The sequence below is a fragment of the Bombina bombina genome, chromosome 2 (assembly GCF_027579735.1).
Source record: "Bombina bombina isolate aBomBom1 chromosome 2, aBomBom1.pri, whole genome shotgun sequence".
NCBI lineage: Eukaryota > Metazoa > Chordata > Amphibia > Anura > Bombinatoridae > Bombina > Bombina bombina.
The window spans coordinates 613930092-613946333 of NC_069500.1; the positions used below are offsets into that span (position 1 = coordinate 613930092).

A 16242-nucleotide genomic window follows, 5' to 3' on the forward strand; every position below is an offset into this window, starting at 1 on the left:
CCGTGCATGACCATGCCCCCCCTCAGTCTGACTCTGAGGAGCTCACCGTGCCCCTGCGGCCCCCCCTCAGTCTGTGTGTGAAGAAGCTTTAACTTACCTTCCACTCCATTCTTCTTCACTCGGTAGTCACTGGCTGTGACACTGCTGCTGCCAGTCTGCCGTGCTTTCCAGAGTCTCCCACTGGACCCAGGGCTTTCCACAGACCACACTCCAGACTTCTGCTACTGACAGACTGCACCGCACGTGCAGTCACAAGACAATTGATAAATGTGCGTGCGCAGCGTGCAGCCAGTCAGGAGGGAGCAGATATCAGTGCGCACCAAAATGCAAAGTTCCAGCCGGGGCAGCAGCGTACACCGCTCTGATCAAAGAAAGTGATAATTGGCTGCCCTAGTGCCCCCTGGGCCCCTGGTCATTATGAAAATGTGAATCGAACATGTCATAATAAGTTGTTTTTTTTGGGAAAAAAAATAAAATAAATAATAATAAAAAAACACCACCTGTCTTGTTGGGCCCCCCTGTTTGGGAGAACTGCTTGGCCCGATCGCAATGGCGACCTTCACATCACCATTAGTTACGCCCCTGGTTGCATGCCAGCCCCAGTCAGATTCAGACGAGTTCTGAATCTGATTGGCTGAGAGTCAGACTAGTAGTGAGAGGCGGCCAGGACGGAGGCTAGCCTCCTGTGGAAGCGTATGGGGCGCATTGGAGAGCACTGCATTAGCACCTTTTCTCCTCTGGTGGCAGTCTCTCAGCGTCCCATACACTTCCACAGTAGTCAATGCATTCATATTGCGCAATGCAAGGACAGCCGGCTGTCCTTGTCTTGCGCAATATGAATGTATTGATGTATAAACAAACAGTGAGTCAGTTTTAATAAAATTTACACACAGAATCATGATTTTGGTGGAGGGGTGGGGGGGTAGGGGGGGTCACCTTATTTTATAAAAAAAAAAATATGAAAAAAAAAAAAAATAATTTTTTTATTTTTTAATTTTAAATAAATGCTGCCTGTAATTACATAGATTGGCCAGGGTAGGCGCTGCCTCACCTGCCTCCTGTGACTGCACGTCACTGATGTATTTGTGTGTTTATATGTTTATATATAATTGTAAATACATATATACAAATATAAATACATATGTACACATATATAGACATGTATATATACATATATAATACATATTTAGGCATGTATATATCTCAATGTTAGCCCAATGTTAGCCCTTTGCAGCCTGAGACCTCATATCGTTGAGCTCTTATAACTCTTTTTTTTTTCAATAATTTTTATTAGATGGTGTTATTATGAGTAACTGTACTTCGTAATGTATTTTAATGTGTTTTGTGACACTTTTTTTTGCGAAACAGTTAACCACAGCTCTGTGGACTCGCTAACCCGACGAGCTTTAACTTTAATAGCGCTCAAGCAATCGAGTTTACCCAATATCACTTGCGCACAAAAGTTTAAGCTCCACTCGTAATCTAGCCCTTAATGGGCACACCACCTGGGTAATTTTACTGACCACATGGCTTAAATTTAAGCCAATTTTAAGTTTAAATTAGCTATGATTAACCTTCAGTTTTTGTTGCACACATTTTCATAAAATATATTTATTTTAAATTATGCAATTAATGTGTGCTGTTCTTTGTATAGCTTAACACTGAGTGCTAAGCACTTTCCCACCTGGGAAGCTGGATTTGAGGGGGGGGTTTTTTGTTTTTGTTTTTTAACTTTTATATATTTGTTTCCCAGATCCCCAAGACTTATTCTGTTAGAAAGGTTAGGCGATTACCTTTCCAACGATAGGTCTGGGGGGTCTGTAGCTGCTTAGATGCTTGAGATACAGGCTTCTAAGCAGCATGCCCCATTTCCCTATACTGTCTATTGTATTTTTTAAATAAAGTTGCACAGTGACGTCATCACGTCATTGCGCGTGACGTCACCTCGTGAAACGTTAAGCCCCGGTGATGCTTGTCACTATGCAGGCCAGATCGCCAGGGAAGAAGCGGGTGGGAGCCCCCAGATCTCCCTCAAGGTGGGAGAGTGCTAGCGACGACTCTGAGCTGTTAGCACCTGACAAACAATTTCCGACGGCTCAGAGCCGTCGTAAGCACTTAAGGGATTAAGTAACATTTATAAATAACAGAACATGTTATAATATTGCAAAGTATCACACTGCCCCATTCAACTTCTTCATGATAGTGCATCTATTTAGAATTTGGCTGCGGGTTTTGGCATTTGGTGCCGGATTTATTAGTCTGAAAGTGCAACACACGCACACATCTGGATTTTCACAGACCAGACAAATGAATGGCAAATTCTGTATATATGCACATACCTACTTCATAATACCACCTGGCCAGCAATATTTTACATGGAGAACCCTGGAAACGATCGCATAGAACTGACAATTACATGACACTTACTTCCCTCCACGTCGTCCTCCTGAAGTTTTCGTTTCTTTGTTAAACTGTCATTCTGTTTTGCACTTTTAGCTGAAAACTGTTTCACGGCTGCCTTTCCTCCTGGTATATCAGCTTTCTTCTTGCCTTTCTCAAACTTGTTAGATTTAAGCTTTCCCTTGGGGCCCTGATTAGTACTCTTCCCTTCTATGTTTTGTGAAAAAAGGGAAAGAAATGACAAGTGATTCACAATCAGCACAGTGAAACTAAAAGGAAATTAATTACAATAAAATTCAACAAATACATAAAGTCATTGAGTCACAAAATTAGAACACTGATGTTGTGTCAGAAGTTAAAGAGCACATTTGCGGTTGTTACTAAATCAATCCTTGCTTTTTGCAGTAAGCCTTTATCTAGCACCCTCTAACATCAATAAGCAGATGCAAAGCAGGAAAAAAAAGCCATCTTTTACTTCAATCGACATTGGCCTCATACAATGCCTTGCAAAAGTATTCACCCCTCTTGGCATTTCTCGTGTTTTGTTGCCTCACAACCTGGAATTAACATGGATTGTTTGAGGATTTGCATCATTGAATTTACAGAACATGCCCACAACTTTGAAGATTTGTTTTATTTTATTTTTTTATTGTGAAGCAAACAACAAATAGGACAAAATAACAGAAAAGTCAAGGTGCATAACTATACACCCCCCTAAAGTCAATACCTTGTAGAGCCACCTTTTGTGGCAATCACACCTCCAAGTCGCTTTGGATAAGTCTCTATGAGCTTGCCACATTTTACCACTGAGATTTTTGCCCATTCCTCCTTGCAAAACTGCTCCAGCTCCTTCAAGTTGGATGGTTTGCGCTTGTGAACAGCAATCTTTAAGTCTGACCACAGATTTTCTATTGGATTGAGGTCTGGGCTTTGACTAGGCCATTCCAGCACATATACATGTTTCCCCTTAAACCACTCAAGTGTTGCTTTAGCAGTGTGTTTGGGGTCATTGTCCTGCTGGAAGGTGAACCTCCGTCCTAGCCTCAAATCACACACAGAGTGGTACAGGTTTTGCTCAAGAATGTCCCTGTATTTAGCACCATCCATCTTTCCCTCATCTCTGACCAGTTTCCCAGTCCCGGCTGCTGAAAAACATCCCCCACAGCATGATGCTGCCACCACTGTTTCACTGTGGGGATGGTGTTCTTTGGGTGATTTGATGTGTTGGGTTTGCGCCAGACATAGCGTGTTCTTTGATGGCCGAAAAGTTCAATTTTAGACTCATCAGACCAGAGAACCTTCCTCCATACATTTTGGGAGTCTCCCACATGCCTTTTCGCAAACTCAAAACGTGCCACTTTGTTTTTTGCTGAAAGTAATGGCTTTCTTCTGGTCACTCTGCCATAAAGCCCAACTCTATGGAGCGTACAACTTATTTTCGTCCTATGTACAGATACTCCAGTCTCTGCTGTGGAACTCTGCAGCTCCTCCAGGGTTACTCTAGGTCTGTGTGCTGCCTCTCTGATTAATGCCCTCCTTGCCCGGTCCGTGAGTTTTGGTGGGCGGCCGTCTCTTGGCGGGTTTGCTGTTGTGCCATGTTCTTTACATTTGGTTATGACAGATTTGATGGTGCTCCTGGGGATCATCAAAGATTTGGATATTTTTTTATAACCTAACCCTGACTTGTACTTCTCAACAACATTGTCCCTTACTTGTTTAGAGAGTTCCTTGGTCTTCATGGCAGTGTTTGGTTAGTGGTGCCTCTTGCTTAGGTGTTGCAGCCTCTGGGGCCTTTCAAAAAAGGTCTATATATGCAATGACAGATCATGTGACACTTAGATTGCACACAGGTGGATATAATTTCACTAATTATGTGACTTCTGAAGGTAATTGGTTGCTCCAGAGCTTTTTATGGGCTTCATAACAAAGGGGGTGAATACATACGCACATGCCAATTTTCTGTTTTCTATTTCTAAAAAATAGTTTTAGGTATATATTTTTATCATTTCACTTCACCAACTTAGACTATTGTGTTCTGATCCATCACATACAATTCAGATTAATAAAACATTGAACTTAAGGCTGTAATGTAACAAAATATGTAAAAAGTCAAGGGGGTGAATACTTTTGCAATGCAAACAGATTACAAGAAATAACTATGAATATGAGATTTAGGAGACGTCTTCCTACTGCATCGCACCTGTGATGTTCAGTGCCTGATCTCTGTGAGATTCAGTGGACTGGCATGTCAATATGCTGCATCGTATTTCATCTATAATCACAAATTACTAGCACTTTAATTCAGAGAAAGAAGATTCATGTGTTTGTAAATGTTTTCAGCTTGTAATTTTTTCATAAAAAAACATCTTCCATACAGAAAAACAATCTGGGAACCTCACCTACAGGCCACGTTATTTTGCCCATTAATGTTACAGATATGTATGTATAACAGGGTTTGAGAAAGTGAAGTTCATTCATGTAAGTGACTTATTCAGATATATACTATTTTGGTACATATAGAGGGCTTCTTTGTATTTATGGTTTTGAATTATTTTTTTTAACCTTCCAAATTAAAACTTTGTCTCATTTGTTTTTTCAGTACAGTGCTTATTTTTTTATCATAACATTGTGTGTGCATGCATATATATATATATATATATATATATATATATATATATATATATATATATATATATGTCAATAGATTTATGTTTCACTGTAGATTGTATTGCAACAAATAGTATAAATCGCACACAGTTCTCAGCAGAATAAAGTGATGGTATATGGACTAATGCAGGAGTTAACTTCAAGTTACTGTTTGGCTGTACTTATTGTGCTTTCCTAAATGCCCAATTAAAGTGTACTGTAGATTCCAACATGATACTCCAGCCAACTACTATTGAACTGTAAAAGCAGACAGCAAGTGTGCACATGCATGTGGAACATATCTCCCCACTCCTGCACACACCTATGTTTGCATGGTAGCCGTTCACAGAAGAGCAGCATATAGGATGGCTTGAGCTGCAAGCCAAAATCACAGCGCACTGTTGGGTAGGAACGATGCAAGTGCTTACATCATACACAGCCAGTCCATAAGGGCAGCATGGGCTCTGCCCCACCATTTAAAATGATACCCAAAAATAAAAAAATAATTTTTGCCACTCTTAGTTTTTTTTGCATAATTTTTATGCTTTTCATGCAAATATAAATTGTTAATATTTTTAGACAATAAGTACTTTTGAAAAAAAATCATACAGAAGAGATGGCTTGTCCATAGATATTTTTATGCAATTCTTAGTTCCTTTTTCATCTCCATCTAGTGGCGTTAATGGTTCAGTGCAGGTAGGGCTGGAAGGCACCTGACATTATGTCAGTCTCAATTCAACAATTTAACAGGCTTTAGGAAATTCCACTGGTTTGCTGAGAATTGCAATTTAACACAGAATCTTTTACACAGCCTATGGAGGGCTAGACTGCTGCTTTACTATGTTTATCTTATATCAATAGTAATTAACAACATACTTAAACCAAAGGCTAGTAAACTTTCACCTCTTCTTAAAAGGGACACTCAAGTCAAAATTAAACTTTGATTATTCAGATAGAACATGCAATTTTAAACAACTTTCCAATTTACTTCAATTAACAAAATGTGCACAGTCTTATATTTAAACTTTATGAGTCACCAGCTCTTACTGAGCATGTGCAAGAATTTACAGAATAAATGTGTATGCATTTGTGAATGGCTGATAGCTGTCACATGGTACGTGTATGCATTTGTGATTGGCTGATGGCTGTCACATGGCACAGGGGGAGTGGAAATAGACATAACTTTAAAAATTGTCAGAAAAAAAATCTACTACTCATTTGAAGTTCAGACTAAGTGCTATTGCATTGTCTTGTTATCTTGCATTTGTTGATTATGAAAATCTACTGTGTTGACTGGTCCTTTAAAAAGGAACATGAAACCCAAATGTTTTATTTCCTTCAGACAGAGCATGTGATTTAAATCAACTTTCCAATTTACTTCGATTATCAAATTTGTTTTGTTCTCTTGATATCCTTTTTTGAAAGGATAACTAGGTAGACTCAGGAGCTGCTGATTGGTGACTGCACATATTTGTTATTGGCTCCCAGTAGTGCACTGCTGCTTCTTCAACAAATACCACCAAAGAGAATAAAGCAAATAAGATAATAGAAGTAAACTGGAAAGTTGTTTAAAATTGTATTCTCTATCTGAATCATAAAAGAAAAATTCAGTTTCATGTCCCTTTAAAGGGACAGTCTAGTCAAAATAATACTTTTATGATTCAGATAGGTCATGCAATTTTAAACAGCTTTCCAGTTTCCTTTTATCATCAAATTTGCTTTGTTATCTTGGTATTCTTTGTTGAAAGCTAAACCTAGGTAGGCTCATATGCTAATTTCTAAGATATTGAAGATCATCTCTTATCTCAGTGCATTTTGACAGTTCTTCACAATTAGATAGTGCTCGTTCATGTGTCCTATTTAGGTAATATTGTGCTCACTCCCGTGGAGTTTTTTTATGAGTCAGCACTTATTGGTTAAAATGCAAGTATGTAAAAAAAACTGAGATAAGAGGGCAGACTGCAGAGGCTTAGATACAAGGTAATCACAGAGGTAAAAAGTATATTAATATAATGTATTTTATGTCACCAAGGCACGGATGTTACTCAGAATCCAGCAGTAAAGAGACAACACAGTAGCAGAATGTGGATAAACAGCCCTGTGATGTATAATTTATTTGGTTTCCATGCCAAGCTGGAGATCCCTGTGTACTGATTAAAGGGGCAGTATACACCAATTTTCATTTAACTGCATGTAATAGACACTACTATAAAGAATAATATGCATAGATACTGATATAAAAATCCAGTGTAAAACCTTTTTAAAAACTTACTTAGAAGCTCCCAATTTAGCACTGTTGATGAGATAAGCCTGGGACAGCCAATGAAAGGGGCTGAGAGCAGAACCCCCCCCCCCTCCCCTGCATATGAAAAGACACATTATACAAACAGAAGCAGTCTGAAGTCTGTATACATCTAAAACTTTGGGGCTTGGTTAGGAGTCTGAAAATCAGCACGTTAATTATAAATAAGCAAAACTATACATTTTTAAAAAAAAAACACACCCAGATGGGCTATATAAATGGATCACCTACAAAACATTTATGCAAAGAAAAAATCTATTGTACAATGTCCCTTTAGGTATCACTGCTCAGCTGACTCTGTACAAGACGCTTCCTAAAATGAATGTAACCGCTATACTGATAGGTCAGAGCAGCATTGTGTACTGTCAGTGGCAATGTGGTTGTCATTAGAGCAGCTGTAAAACTGTGAATGTAACTTTGTACACAGCTCCTACAACCAGTTGTCATAGGCTTCTTACAAGACACAGTTCCTACTTTGCATTGATGCTGCTGCTTCTGTCAATTACGCACTCATTTTTTATATAATGAGCCGTACAGAATCCCTCTATATTTTGCCTAGTGACTCCTCATACATTCTTTGTAAAGATGCTTCCTGGTCCGCCCCCCCGAAGGAGTGATCAGTGATTGCATCTTGTGGGAACAACATAAGGAAGCTGTTTATTGTTTTCCTAAAAAATCGCAGACTCTTGCGATTCAGATATTGCATCGCCTCATATCGCGAATAATTGCATTTGAAATATTGTCCTTTTTATACGCATGAGAGAATTTTTCTGAGTTTAGTAATATTACTTCAAATATGAAGTATCCATTGAGATATTTAGCCCCTGATGTTACCTTTATTTTTCCAGGGATTGATGTTCTTTGTGTTTTTCTGCAAAGAATGTTTCTTTGCCTTGAACTCCTTTTTCTGTGTTGCTTCCATGATGACAAACTACACAAACAAACAAAAAAAAAAACGTAAAACAAGTGAATGGATCTTAATGCCACTGAAATAATAAAAATGATATTTGAGCAAAACATTTTTGTACAAAGGCCTTATCTTTTCAAATGACTTATCTGAAAACATTAAGACACACTATAAAAGCATGTTATTCTTTGTGAAGGATATAGACTGAATTTGTTCTTATTGTTCTTTTATTATTTTTCTTAGAATGGAAAGAAAACATTTGTATGGTGCGGTTCTATATTGCTGTTATTAACAATATTTTAATTTCATCAGCAATTGCAACTACAATAACATTTAAAAGGGACAGTCTAGTCAAAATTAAAAATTCATTATTCAGTTAGGACTTGTAATTTTAATCAACTTTCCAATTTACTTTTATCATCAAATGTGCTTTGTTCTCTTAGTATTCTTAGTTGAAACTGAACCTAGATAGGCTCATATGCTAATGTCTAAGCCCTTTAAGGCTGCATTTAATTACATGCTTTTTTTAATTGCTTTTCACAACAGGAGACTGCTAGTTTGTGTGGGCCATATAGATAACACTGTGTTCACACCCAGGGAGTTATTTAAGAGTTAGCACAACACAATGCTAAATGCAAGTCAATAGATAATAAACAGTCACAGTTATGTGATCAGGAGGCTGTCAGAAGATGCTTAGATATAAAGTAATCATAGAGGTAAAAACGTATATTAATATAACTGAGTTGGTTATGCAAAACTGGGGAATGGGTAATAAAGGCATTATGTATATTTTAAAGCAATACAAATTCTATTGTAGACTGTCCCTTTAAATTTACAATTACATTTTAAAATTCTAAATGAATATTAATACACATTAGGACACAATTTATTCTGCGTACATAGACAACTGTATAAACACAATTAGTATAAAAGTAATATCATGCGCACATACTGTACATAATTTAGGGAGCAAAAAAAAGAAACTCTAAATAGTAACGAGATAAAAATGAACTACGCTTTTATATTTTGTAATTAATCCTTTCCATACAATTCTCACTCTTTACAGACAGACCAAATAAAAAATGTCAGGATGCTTATAAGTTGTTTAAAATGTGAATAAGTTGTTATTGGGTATTGATAAGTTTTCAATTTGTAGCCAAATTGTATGTTGAATATTTTAAATACCAAAGAGTATAGGTAAAATTAAATAGATATAAAACAATACTAGATTTTTCAAAACAAATATAAGCCTGAGAATATGAAGAAATGTTCGTTTGTTTTTTTAATTTTATTAGCTATTCAAACATTTAAAGTGATGGTAAACCCAAGCGTATAACAAACACTAGGATTTACCATCACTAAAAATAAACAGTTTCTCTCATCGTTTGGTAAAAATCGATGTTAAACTCATCCTATCTGAAAGAAAAGTAGATTGCTAAACTCAGCGACTCCGGCCGCCCATGGCACAGCACTTTCTTAAATGAGGTGACGTTTCCTCATTGGTGAAAGCACTGTGCTGTGCACGGCCGGAGGCGCTGTGTTAGCTATATGCTTTCCTTACAGATAGTGCAAGTTTAACATAGTTTTTTACTAAATGATGACAGAAACTTAATTATTTTTTTTTTTGTAACAATAAAAAAAAAAGAATGAATGTACAGGATTTTGGAAAAAATCCTGAAATAAAAATCGAGGCAGGCTCCTGACAATTTTGCACATTTTGCTGCCAAGCCACTGGTTAATGCTATGCCCATAGACACGCTAATTTGAAAGAGACTACGTGGGAAATTGATACCCTGTGCTGCTGAAACAGCTGCTGGAGTAAGTGAGGAGTCGTATTCCGGATCAAGAGGTGTAGTGACACCTGTCCCATAAAGAGGAATTGACGCAAAGTAAACCATCTCTCCAGGGAAGATCGGTAACAGAGTGCCGAACAGACACGTCTGGACAACCTCATACCTGTGGTCCTCCCAGTACTCAGCTGACCGCTGACTTCTGATGATGTATAACACGATGCAAATGTGTTGCACTGGACTAAGCCCCTAAAGACATGGATCTCGGAGGACAATACGGAAAAGTCCCCTTCACGTAAGCTGTTTTACAGAGAACATCATATGCACAAGATGGTAATGAAATCTTCTGTATGCTTTAATGCTTCTGCAGGTGTCTCTTTCAAAGTTTTGCTGTGTATAATCTGAAACATTTTGCAATATATCACAGAGGTATTGTACCCTTAGATGTCATCCATGACATTTAGGTACCGGGCCTGTTAGGCCACAATTTGATGAACTGTCACTGTAAGATATATTTGTTAAGATTTGGGACATTGCATTCTATTTCATGTATACCTCTGTATACACTTTAGTGAGTTTTGCTTACTTATGTTAAAGATTATATTTTCATACTATATGTTTTTATGAAGTTTCATATGAATTTATGATGGCTGGCCAGCTCTGTGCATGCAATGTTTTTATGTACAGTCTTGTGTATAGGAATTGTTTCACCTACAATCCAACAAGATTTTTTCGAAATCCTGTACATTCATTCTTTTTTTATTGTTACAAATGAATATTTTCAGGGTCTGCACCAACAATGTTGTTGCATATTATATTACATTAGAACTATGACCAATTTCTCAGTTCTTACAGTCATTTCGCTTCCATTTTTTTTTGTATATACTAATGTTTATTTTTAATGATGGTAAAACCTAGTGTTTGTTATACGCTTGGACTTACCATCACTTTATAAAACAACTAAAAAAACAAAAACACTTTAGTAATGGGAGCCTCCATTTACTAATCTAAGAGGCCAACTAGGAACAGTCTTACAATGTTAAAAGTACCTTTAACCTTTTAACACTGTTCTATTCCGTCATATTACACTGGGCTTTAAAGCGGTTATGACGGAATAGAATGTCATAGCCAACGGCTGTCCTGAAGTCTACTGTGCTTCTCAGATTTGATTGCGGTCTGGAGGGCGTTCCTAGGGTTATAGGAATGTCCCCCCAGACCCGATCCAATAATTGAAATCTCGCGATCGTGTGCACGATCACGTGATTTCAATTTGTCTACATCGGAACAGTTGTCAGGAAAGGGTTAAACGGAAAAGATGCCACAACACTAGTTGGTATTACTTGTATCTTAGAAACACTGAACCCAAATCTTTTCGTTCATATAGAGCATGCAATTTTAAGCAACTTTCTAATTTACTCCTATTATCAATTGTTCTTCATTCTCTTGCTATCTATATTTGAAAATCATGAATGTAAATCTTAGTAGCCAGCCCATTTTAGGTTCAGCACCATGGATAGCGCTTGCTTATTGGAGGCTGACATTTACCCACCAATAAGCAAGCATAACCAAGGTTCTCAACCAAAAATGGGCCGGCTCCTATGCATCACATTCCTGCTTTTTAAATAAAGATAGCAAGAGAACAATGAATAATTGATAATAGGAGTAAATTAGAAAGTTGCTTAAAATTGCATGCTGTATCGGAATCATTAAAGAAAAAAATATGGGTTCAGTGTCCCTTTAACCCCTTAATGACCACAGCACTTTTCCATTTTCTGTCCGTTTGGGACCAAGGCTATTTTTAAATTTTTGAGGTGTTTGTGTTTAGCTGTAATTTTCCTCTTACTCATTTACTGTACCCACACATATTATATACCGTTTTTCTCGCCATTAAATGGACTTTCTAAAGATACCATTATTTTCATCATATCTTATAATTTACTATAAAAAAAAATTATAAAATATGAGGAAAAAATGGAAAAAAACACACTTTTTCTAACTTTGACCCCCAAAATCTGTTACACATCTACAACCACCAAAAAACACCCATGCTAAATAGTTTCTAAATGTTGTCCTGAGTTTAGAAATACCCAATGTTTACATGTTCTTTGCTTTTTTTGTAAACTATAGGGCCATAAATACAAGTAGCACTTTGCTATTTCCAAACCATTTCTTTTCAAAATTAGCGATAGTTACATTAGAGCACTGATATCTTTCAGGAATCTCTGAATATCCATTGACATGTATATATTTTTTTTAGTAGACAACCCAAGTATTGATCTAGGCCCATTTTGGTATATTTCATGCCACCATTTCACCGCCAAATGCAATCAAATAGAAAAAATCGTTCACTTTTCACAAATTTTTTCACAAACTTTTGGTTTCTAACTTAAATTATTTACAAACAGCTTGAGCAATTATGGCATAAATGGTTGTAAATTCTTCTCTGGGATCCCCTTTGTTCAGAAATAGCAGACATATATGACTTTGGTGTTGCTTTTTGGTAATTAGAAGGCCGCTAAATGCCACTGCGCACCACACGTGTATTATGCCCAGCAGTGAAGGGGTTAATTAGGGAGCATGTAGGGAGCTTTTTGGGGTAGTTTTAGCTTTAGTGTAGTGTAGTAGACAACCCCAAGTATTGATCTAGGCCAATTTTGGTATATTTCATGCCACCATTTCACCGCTAAATGCGATCAAATTAAAAAAAACGTTAATTTTTTCTCAATTTTAGGTTTCTCACTGAAATTATTTACAAACACCTTCTGCAATTATGGCACAAATGGTTGTAAATGCTTCTCTGGGATCCCCTTTGTTCAGAAATAGCAGACATATATGGCTTTGGCATTGCTTTTTGGTAATTAGAAGGCCTCTAAATGCCGCTGCGCATCACACGTGTATTATGGCTAGCAGTGAAGGGGTTAATTATGTAGCTTGTAGGGAGCTTGCAGGGTTAATTTTAGCTTTAGTGTAGAGCTCAGCCTCCCACCTGAAACATCAGACCCCCTGATCCCTCCCAAACAGCTCTCTTCCCTCCCCCACCCCACAATTGTCCCCGCCATCTTAAGTACTGGCAGAAACTCTGCCAGTACTAAAATAAAAGGTATTTGGCCCTTTTTTTTAAAAAAAAAAAGCATATTTACATATGCTGATGTGTAGGCTCCCCCCTTAGACCCCAACCTCACTGATCCCCCACCAAACTGCTCTCTAACCCTTCCCCTCTGCAATAATGGGCGCCATCTTTTGTAACAAAATGTGCCTTTTTTTTTTAAAATTCCCTTTTCTGTAGTGTAGCTTTCCCCCCCCCACCGAGACCAACCCCCAACCCCTTCCAGGACCCATTTTAGTGGGGGGGGGGTTTCAACTTTTCAACTTTTTTTTTTCTGTAGTGTAGCGGTTCCCACCCGCTCCCGCCCCGTGCACGCGCCCGCCCACCACCCCCGTGCACGTGCGCGCCCCCGTAGCTCCCGCCCCCCTCCACTCCATATAGCACACCGATGGCCGCCACCCGCCTCCCACGTAAGCTCCCACCCACCAACGATACCGGCCATCGATGTCCGGTGCAGAGAGGGCCACAGAGTGGCTCTCTCTGCATCGGATGGCCAAGGGGGGTTATTGCAGGATGCCTCCATATCGAGGCATCACTGCAATAACCGGAAAGCAGCTGGAAGCGAGCAGGATCGCTTCCAGCTGCTTTCCAGACCAAGGACGTACGCCACACGTCCTCGGTCATTAACTGACTTTTTTTTGAGGACGTGTGGCGTACGTCCTTGGTCGTTAAGGGGTTAATGTAAATTGGACGTAATTAGGCACGTCACTTGCATAGACATTGGTAAAAAATTATTAAAGGGACAGTCAAGTCCAAAAAAACTTTCATGTTTCAAATAGGGCATGCAATTTTAAACAACTTTCCAATTTACTTTTATCACCAATTTTGTTTTGTTCTCTTGGTATTCTTAGTTGGAAGCTAACCTAGGAAGGCTCATATGAGTTTTTAAGCCATTGAAGGCTGCCTCTTATCACATGATTTTTTATTTGCTTTTCACAACAGGAGAGAGCTAGTTCATGTAAGCCATATAGATAACATTGTGATCATGCCCGAGGCTTGTGGCAGACACTGCACTAATTGTCTAAATTGAAAGTTGATAGATAATAAATAAAATGTTGTGATCAGAGGGCTGTCAGAAGAGGCTTAGATACAAGGTAATCAAAGTGGTAACAAGTATATACTAAATGTTTTTGATTCAGAAAGAGCATGCAATTTTAAGCAACTTTCTAATTTACTCCTATTATACATTTTTCTTCGTTCTCTTGGTATTTTTATTTTTAAAAGCTGGAATGTAAGCTTAGGAGCCGGACCATTTTTGGTTCAGAACCTGGGTAGCGCTTGCTGATGGATGTCTAAGTGTAGCCATCCAATCTACAAGCACTACCCAGGAGCTGAACCAAAAATGGTTTATTTAAAAAGCCGGAATGTGATGCATAGGAGCCGGCCCATTTTTGGCTGAGAACCTGGGTTATGCTTGCTTATTGGTGGGTAAATGTCAGCCTCCAATAAGCAAGCGCTATCCATGGTGCTGAACCTAAAATGGGCTGGCTGCTAAGATTTACATTCATGATTTTCCAATAAAGATATCAACAGAATAAAGAAGAATTGACAATAGGAGTAAATTAGAAAGTTGCTTAAAATTGCATGCTCTATCTGAATCATGAAAGAAAAAATTTGGGTTTAGTGTCCCTTTAATATATCTGTGTTGGTTATGCAAAACTGGGGAATAGGTAATAAAGGGATTATCTATTTTTTTAAACAAGAAACATTCTGGTGTTGACCCTTTAATCTAATCCAGACCTCCCAACTGTACATATTTGAAAGGGGCAGTCCCTGATTCTGAGCTCTACTCCTGCAAATATATTATCTAACATTATCTGCACTGATATTGATATTTAGACATCAAGACAGATAGCAACATAGTGGTCAAAACATAAATGAGCAGACTAAGAACGTGTAAATGCTGTGAAAACAGAAAGTCGTATAAATGGAATATGGCTGCTGTCCAGTGCCCCACATGTGATCGTCCAATGTATAATGTTATATAAAATATTTGTGCAAGTTAAGAAATCAACACATTATTACGATTTGTCGAAATATGCTTAAACACATAATTCTAATAGCAGCTTGCAATCACTAGAGATTATTAACATGTATTATGTTCACAAGTAAAGAAATTTGTATTAGCGTAGCTGTAATTGATCTTTATACATAACCCGCTACAAAAGGACACAGTTTGTTATAAACCTACTTACCGTTCACGTTCTTCCGGAAGCTACGCTCCACTACCGATACACGTGGGGCAGGCAGTGGAGGACTACGATCACGCATGCGCACATCGCACGCTTTGCAGCAAAGCCGAAAAAGTTTTAAGATAATGAAGCCAGTGAAGTTCAGTGCACCATTTTTGATGTGGGAAAATAGATGTTTATGTGTAAATTAGCGGTGGGAGAGAAGAAACTTATTACGCTTAGAAATACTAGATATACATATTTTTTAAGCTTTCTCGTATTTTTTAGAATATGGGCTCCTGCAGCTAATAAGCCAAACTATTGTAATAAAGCACGTTGTACTGTGTAAACGAGGAAACGTCAAATCTCGGCGATTTGAGTTTTCACAAATAGATAAACACCCACTACAAAATAAACTCTAAACAACTCAAATATAAATACTCTAAGGGGCATACAACCCCGGTCCCCAACATTTTATTTCATGATTCAAATAGAGCATTGGATTTTTAACAACTTTCCAATTTATTCTGTTATCAATTTGTCTTCATTCGCTTGGTATTCTTTCTTTAGAAAGCAGGGAGGTAAGCTCAGGAGCATGCATGTGTCTGCATCAATATATGGCAGCAGTTTTACAAGAAAGTTATACATTTGCAAGAGAGCAGTATTTCCTGCCATTAAGTGCGCATGAGACGTGCATGCTACCTACCTAGGTATCTCTTAACCCCTTAGTGACCAGAGCACTTTTCCATTTTCTGTCCGTTTGGGACCAAGGCTATTTTTACATTTTTGCAGTGTTTGTGTTTAGCTGTAATTTTCTTCTTACTCATTTACTGTACCCACACATATTATATACCGTTTTTCTCGCCATTAAATGGACTTTCTAAAGATACCATTATTTTCATCATATCTTATAATTTACT

The 16242-nt window shown here is 38.0% G+C and overlaps 1 protein-coding gene across 1 annotated transcript in view; it reads right to left on the reverse strand.

Moving 5' to 3' along the window:
• Window positions 1-16242, reverse strand: part of PUM3 (pumilio RNA binding family member 3) — a 322615-nt gene that overhangs the window by 203448 nt on the left and 102925 nt on the right. Inside the window, 2 exon segments of the mRNA XM_053702542.1 lie at window positions 2428-2610; window positions 8183-8279. Of these exon segments, the coding sequence (XP_053558517.1) occupies window positions 2428-2610; window positions 8183-8279 (280 nt within the window).